The 7,829-nt window shown below is 44.3% G+C and overlaps 1 protein-coding gene across 1 annotated transcript in view; it reads left to right on the top strand.

The window, feature by feature from the left end:
- Positions 1 to 7,829, top strand: part of LOC103373707 (ADAMTS-like protein 2) — a gene marked incomplete at its 3' end in the record, with an annotated part of 16,398 nt that overhangs the window by 6,877 nt on the left and 1,692 nt on the right. Inside the window, exons 5-10 of the mRNA XM_008303668.1 lie at positions 387 to 532; positions 1,462 to 1,585; positions 2,645 to 2,725; positions 2,807 to 2,982; positions 4,811 to 5,114; positions 7,124 to 7,478. Coding sequence (XP_008301890.1) covers positions 387 to 532; positions 1,462 to 1,585; positions 2,645 to 2,725; positions 2,807 to 2,982; positions 4,811 to 5,114; positions 7,124 to 7,478 — 1,186 coding nt within the window. The remainder of the gene's footprint in view (positions 1 to 386; positions 533 to 1,461; positions 1,586 to 2,644; positions 2,726 to 2,806; positions 2,983 to 4,810; positions 5,115 to 7,123; positions 7,479 to 7,829) is intronic.

Genomic DNA, 7,829 nt, shown 5'->3' with positions numbered 1-7,829 from the left:
GCTGCCACCACCGTGCTTCACTGTGGGGATGGTGTGTTTGTGTGTTTGGTGTCTGACAAACATGACCTCTGGTCTGATGGACAAAAAGTTCCATTTTGGTGTCATCGGACCAAAGAACCTTCTTCCAGTTGACTTCAGAGTCTCCACATGTCTTGGGGTGAACTCTGGTCCGGCACATTTAACACAACAGGGGTTCAACTAAATTCTAAATCACAACCTATAAGACAGAAGTACAGTGAGTGTAATCCTTGAAGCTTCAGTAAAATCAGCTGGATTTCTCTTTCGTCTTCATTTCCAATCCAAGAGGTGTCTTCATTTCAGATGTTATGTAGTTAAAGTATGTATAGAACACTGATTCCGGCCTGTTTTCTCCATCTTGCCTCCAGACGACTACGTCCACATCTCCAGCAACCCCTGCGACCTCCACTGCACCACCGCCGACGGCCAGAGGCAGCTGATGGTGACGGCCCGAGACGGGACTTCCTGCAAGTACAGCAGCTACCGAGGCGTCTGCGTGGACGGTAAGTGTGAGGTGAGTCCAGCTTCTTCTTTACTTTAAACCCGCTTCACTTCCAGAAGCTCCCGTTGTGGAGAAACATCTTGTAGATTTTAGCAAAACACTGCAAACCGAGGCTTGTTACGGACACAGACGCTGATTTCACTTTGTTTATACCTTGATTGGGGCTTTTATTTTCAGGTTCACATCCCTTTATGTGCTTTTTTCTGTCATTTTACAGCATTCTGTTCTGATCTTGTCATTATATAAACTGGTTGTTGTGGTTTAGAGCAACACAATCTGACCCACTGAGCACAGAAATAATAGAAGCCTGTAGGATTTAATGGTTTCTTTTACATCATATAATAGTTTCTATAACACAGCAACTTTATGCATTTTATATCTGTAGGATTAAAAGTGTCTGAGTTCTCAGTTACATGAATATTTAAAAAAAAAACAAAAAAAACAAAGAAAGTGTACCGGTAACTACTGGATTCTTCTTTAAGTCGATGGAGAAGCCAAAAAACTTTTCAAAACAACCTCTCTACCACAAATAGACAATGCATGAAGCAGAAAACAATCAATTTCTGCAGCTGAGGTTGCATCCAGGTATGAACAACCTACAGCGAGAGTTTTCAAACAGACAAAACACTCATTGAAGTTCAGAGCAGAAGGTCAGCTCTGTTAAACCTCATTAAAACTCCTTTTACACGTGTTGTTTGTAGATCCACAGTGTGATGAGGGTCAAACGGAGGCGTGAAGCAACGATCTGACGGCGTTTTTATTTTCTAAGGCTGCAGAGGTGCCGATATTTTCACCTCCTGCGTCTACTTTTGCTTTTCACGTTGCATTCGAGGTGGCAAACATTCAGGAATCACGTCTTCCCAAACATCCTGACGGTAAACTGCTCCGGTAGCGTGACACTTTACAGAAGCTTGTTTGATTCTCTCCGTTTTGCCGCTCAGCCCATCGGATGCGACGGCGTTCTCTTCTCCTCCAACACTCTGGACAAGTGTGGAGTCTGTCAGGGCGACGGCAGCAGCTGCAGCAGGGTCACCGGAAACTTCCGGCGCGGAGCCACGACTCTGGGTGAGCCTCAGCCGAGCCTGGAAACGATCAGGAACCACTTTCACATCGGAGACTTTGTCTGATATAAACGTTTAGTGAAGCATGATGGTTGCAGTTGTACTGGTTGGACTGGTGAGGAAGAGCTGGAGGGTCATCACGTTCCTTCTGCTCAACCACCTCTGATGGATCTGAAACCTTTTCATCATAAACTACAGATATTTAAAATGGTATCTGAGAAGTTTTAGATTAATATATTGAATACTTTGTGAGATAATTGTTTCTCAAAACTACCCGTCGACCCACTTTCACACTAAAACTTGAGGCTGTTTGAATGACAACATCTCAGAAACTGTTGAAGATAAAAACCTTAAATTTTCACTGTTATTTCTCATCATGTCTTTGATTCAGAATCTGTGATACTGGACACGTGGATCAAATATAATCTGATCATGTGAGTTGAAATATGAAAAAACATGAAGAACATCATGAAAAGTTCCATCTTTGAGCTCATATTTTTAATTAAAAATTAACAACGCAGACGTCATCTAGTGATATTTTCTGAACCACGTGATGTTTCATGTCCCAATAACACAAAACTAAACATAGAAAATACTTTTAATGTGAAATACCGGGTCACAAATAAACAAAGTAGAAGTTATAATTGATTTTTAATGTGTTCTCTCTTTACATGATGGTTTAAACTCATCCCAGATTATTTGATCCACTTGTTTGATATTACAGATTCTGAATCAACAACATGATGAGAAATAACTGAGAAGATTTAAGGATTTTATTTTGAATACTTTCTGACGTATTGTTGTTCAAACAAACACTCTCACAACGCACAGAAACACCTGCTGAATGTGGGCCGTCAGCTCATTTTTAAAATGCTTTATCTTAAAAAATATCAAAGTTATTAAGCTTAAATTTCACAGATATCTCTATGAAAGTCTAGATTTTATGCTTCAGGCATAGTCAGAGATGTTGGGAAATGTTTTTCAAGGTTTGATGATTTGCGATGGAATGACGCTAAATTAAAAAAAGGCAGGTGGTGACGTCTTTCTGTTTCTTGTCTTCAAGGTTATTCGTTCATCACTCAAATCCCTGAAGGGTCCTGGGACATCCAGATCATCGAGAGGAAGAAATCGGCCGATGTTTTAGGTACGACCCGCCTCCTCATTTCACAAGTAAACGTAAACGAAGCGCTAGAATCTTCAGTGCAGCGTTTCTGTCCTCCCCCAGCCGTCACTGACCAGGCAGGAAACTTCTTCTTCAACGGCGCCTACAAGGTGGACAGTCCCCAGAACTTCCACGCAGCCGGAACCGTCTTCAAGTACCGCCGACCCATGGACGTGTACGAGACCGGGATCGAGTACATCGTCGCCAAAGGCCCCATCGACCAGGCCATCAACATCCTGGTAAACCTGCTGCCTCCTCAGCGTGTTCGACAGAGTTCAGACGTGTGACGGATCAGCTTCTGTACAGATGCTGACAAGTCTTATTGTGAATGTGGACAAAACGTTGTGGGATGTTTTCCCAGCAGGAGGATGACTGGACGGACAGGCAGGTGGAGTGAAGCCAGATTGAAAGGCGAATTATCTTTTTAAAAAACACCATTTGTTGGAGTCAGAAGCTGAAAAAATACGATCAACAAGTGTTTTGTTTTAGATTTTCCAACCGTTCATGGAGGAACCGTGTGTGAGACGCAGTTCTGTCAGGAAGAAAAAACCACATCGAATAATAAAATAGAGGCATTTAATCAAAATCACTTTGTTTAGTAAATTCTTAACAAAAAACCAACAGTCATGAGACTAAATTTTTAGTGTTCGGTTTAATTGCAGGCAGTGTTTCCACAGAAAGAGAATCAAACCATTTATTTGTTGACCAACAAAGTGCAGAACCCTCATTGTTGTGGCCTATAGTGACATTTTCTGTCTTCATGTTGAGTGGATGAAGACATTTGGTTCCTTTACATTTTACAAGCTGACAAAGAGGAAACCACACATGCTGTGATCTTCATTCCAACGTATACATGAAGCACAGCTCCAGCTGGAGGATTGTTGTTTGAAATGAGAGAATAAAGATGTTGTGGAGAATGCAGCATCGATCCCGCTACCTCTCACATGCTAAGCTAGCGCTCTAGCATCTGAGCTAATTCCCCTCATGTCTGAAAGGAACAGGCTGCAGAACATCTCCAGCTGTCTTTAGGTTTCTTTGACGTATTGTTCTGATATGATTTAACGTCACATTTACATGAGGAAACATTAAGAACTCTGTAGAAACGGGGGTCTGGCTAGCTGCTCTGTTTCCACAGAGCTACAGGACTTTATGTTGCAGTGAAAAATGAATCACAGTGAAGACAAATGAGACAACAGCAAAAAACTGTTCTGGATTTTAGTCTGTTTCAGTTCGAGAATTCTTCAGTTTCCTCAGTTCAGCATGACGTCAAATCACACCAAAATCATTTTCAGCAGCCTGTAAGACATGAGGGGGATTAGCTCAGATGGTAGAGCGTTAGCTTAGCATGTGAGAGGTAGCGGGATCGATACCCGCATTCTCCACAACATCTTTATTCTCAGAACAGAGAAGGAAGTTTTTGGAGATACATCCAGCTGATGGTGGAACATCTTTGTACAGCTGATGAGCAGAGAGGAAACGTCTGGAAACATGGAGATAGGTCCATATCTATAGACCAGGGCTGTCCAATCCTGGTCCTCGAGGGCCACAGTCCTGCATGTTGTAGATGTTTCCTTCTTCCAACGCACATGACTCAAATGATCAGGATTGTTATCAGGCTTCTGCAGAACTTGATGATGAGCTGATCAATTCAATCAGGTGTGTTGGAAGAGGGAAACATCTACAACATGCAGGACTGTGGCCCTCAAGGACCAGGATTGGAGACCCCTGGTCTAAGTTTAGTGGAAATAGTTGTGCAGTCTGACCTGTGACCTTTCCAAGAGAACCACACTTACACTTCTGTTTTCAGCAACACATCTCTAAAAGCCTTCAGATTTACTGAAACTTTACAAGATTTGTTGTGGAGGCCTGATGGATACTTTATCTAAACTACCTCTCGCATGCTAAGCGAGCGCTCTACCATTTGAGCTAATCCCCCTTAGAGGCTTTACCAGCTTTGTCAGAACTTGAGGCTCCCTCTGGTACAGACACGTGGTTACGTTCATTAGATTTCTGTTTATGTCCTTCCTGAATCTTGACCCGGTCTCCTCTGACCACTCCTGTCTCCAGGTGTGGAACCAGAACGGTCGGACCCCCTACATCACCTACGAGTACACCGTCCTCAGAGACTCCCTGCCGCCGGTGCCCCCTCCCCCGGTCTACACCGGGTCGGACACCTCGGCCGGGGAGGTCTCCGTGGAGGTGGGAGGCTTGCTGGCTCCCAACAGCAGCGTTTACGACCAGGTGGCTCCCGGGGGTCAGCTGGACGCCGGAGGTAGCGACGGCCAGAAGGGCCAGGAGACCAACGAGGTGTACGAGGAGACGGCGGCCATCGACTGTGACCAGGACGGAGCGGCTGCACCCAAATTCACAGGTAGGGGGCGCCCTGTAGTTTATGTACAAGTTAGCTGTGTTGTCTTGTGCAGTGATACTCTGCTCCCAGTGCTCCTGCAGCACTCCCTGTTCACTCATTCAGACCTTATTTATGCAAACTTTTTCATGAAATGCATAAAGTGAACAAGAATGCACTAAACTAACACAAACACCATCATGTTATCAGTAAAGGACGCTAAAACGCCACAGGGGTTGAGGAACTAAAGGGGGACTCTATCATAAATGAAACTCGTCTTTAAAGTGTCAGAAAACAGTTTAAGGCGTCGGTCGGTGTTTCCCAAAGTCCAGGATGATAAAATATCTTGTTTTGTCTGAAGATATTCAGTTTTACTGTCACCAAGGCAGAACAAAACAAGAACATATTCACATTTAACACAACAGGAATCTGAGAATTTAGACTTTTTCTTTTGTAGAAACCAGTTAATTGCTCAGATCAGAATATCTCTCCATGAGTTTAACTGTGGACAGCTTGTTGATTCATGGACTCATTAAAGCAGCTCTGTTACAGACGCACCTCGCTGTGTATGAACACACAGATTATAACTGGATCAAATGCAGTTATTCAGTGTGGTAGAGCTGCTTTTGCACCTCATGCAACAAGAAAATCACTACAAATACAATATATTTTTTAAAAAACAGTATCAAAAGAGTTTTATTAAAACAGAAATAATATGAAATAAAGATATGAAGCAATAAAAGAGCAATAAGAAGCAAAGCAAAAGAACACATCAACCAGTATTACCTTCTAGCAGGAATTAGTGTTTTGTATTTTGTCAATAATCTGGGTTTTTATTCTTCTTCTGAGGACATAAATGCATTTTGTTTCATTTAAATGAGCAAAAATAGATATTTGCTGGTAGTAAAGGTGAAAATTGTGTATATTAAGGGTTGAAAAATAGGAAATAATTGTTTATTTGACAGATTTTCTTTCTGTTTTTTGCTAAAAAATAAAATAAAGATAAGTAGTAAAATCATTCACTTGTATTTTTATGTTCTTCTGAGGACATACTTTTTTTTTTTTTTTACAGTATTAAAATGAGCAAAAATAGATATTTGCTGGTTTTAAAAGGGGAAAGTTGTGCATATTAAGGACTGGAAAATGGGAAATCATTTATGTTGCAGATTTTCTTTCTGTTTTCTTAAATGAAAAACTCGTAAAATCACTGACTTCAAAACAAAAGAAAGAAAGAAAGAAAACTGTTCAACTTAAACAATCTTTATACTTAGTTTTTGACCATGACAGCATTTTGCGCTGATTTCTGTTCATCTGTCATAAGATGAGGTCGTCCACATGGCGGGCGGGTAGCATGAGGCGGAGGATGAACCAGGAGGTGTTTCCCATCAGCAGATGAAATAGGTCAGATTTCTAACCCTCCGCCTCGCTCCGTTCCCCCCTATGTGTGCCAGATATGCGGCCTTTTGGAGTTTTGCATTATTCACGCCGCGGATACGTAAAGAGGATCAGCGGCGGATGAAAAATTCAGACCTCGGTGGTGTTTTCGCCTTTTAGAAAACGTCCGCATCGCCGCCGACATGAGCGGTAATGGAACTTCCTGCCGCCGCTGATGGAGCGCTGAGAGGCGGCGAGCATCCTCACAGGCTGACGTCAGGCCACACAGAAAACACTCTCTGCTCTTCATTCATTCACTCCTGCAGAAATCTCTTCCAAAAGTCGTCAGCGCAGACCTGCAATAAATAACACCTGCACCATACAGAGAAATCCAATCCTGCTGCCGGAGACAGAATCTGGTTTGTAGCCTTTAAGCTGCTGAAACTCAAGCCTTCCTTTGTTCTCCTGTCACGTCTTTTCTCTGCAGCATAAAGTCCTGCACATCTCTGGAAACCAACAACGCTGCAGCAGAAATAGTTCTAAACATCTGATGACTTGAAATGGAGCGATGCAGGAGGTGCCGTCCTTCTGGGTCCACATCGGTTCGTTTGTACTTGAATGGGTTGTAATCTGTTTCCTCCACTGTGGTCCGTCTGCAGGAAACAGCAGCCACGCAGGCAGCACCGCCAAGCCTGCCCCCGACGGTGGCGCTCTGGATCCAGGCCCAGATTCACCCAACCTCATCTGGAGGGTTCTGCTGGACGGTCGGATCGGCCCGGACGAGCTGCTGATCAACATCTCCACCAACCAGCTGCTGACGGAGGGCGACGGACTGTTCTCGTCCGAGGTGGGACCGGCGGAGGTGGGCAGCCTGGAGCGGGGAGGTCCGTTCGACCTAAACGAGACGATGGCGTTCACGCTGGGGAACAAGCGCAACGACAGCGGAGACAACGTCAACCAGAACAAGACGGTGCAGGGCGGAGGGAGGACATCAGGCCGCTCCAACAGAACCAGGTAGTCCAGCAGACCCAGGTAGTCCAGCAGAGCCAGGTAGTCCAACAGACCCAGGTAGTCCAATAAACCCAAGTAGTCCAACAGACCCAGGTAGTCCAACAGACCCAGGTTGTCCAGAAAAGCCAGGTAGTCCAACAGAACCAGGTAGTCCAGCAGACCCAGGTAGTCCAACAGAACCAGGTAGTCCAGCAGACCCAGGTAGTCCAACAGACCCATGTAGTCCAACAGACCCAGGTAGTCCAACAGACCCAGCTTGTCCAGCAGACCCAGGTAGTCCAACAGAGCCAGGTAGTCCAACAGACCCAGGTTGTTCAGCAGACCCAGGTAGTCCAACAGACCCAGGTGTTCCAG

This window comes from Stegastes partitus, unplaced genomic scaffold, assembly GCF_000690725.1.
Source record: "Stegastes partitus isolate 25-593 unplaced genomic scaffold, Stegastes_partitus-1.0.2 Scaffold2049, whole genome shotgun sequence".
Lineage (NCBI taxonomy): Eukaryota > Metazoa > Chordata > Actinopteri > Pomacentridae > Stegastes > Stegastes partitus.
Note: the sequence above shows the minus strand (reverse complement) of the source record. Positions and strands in the feature narration are given on the sequence as shown.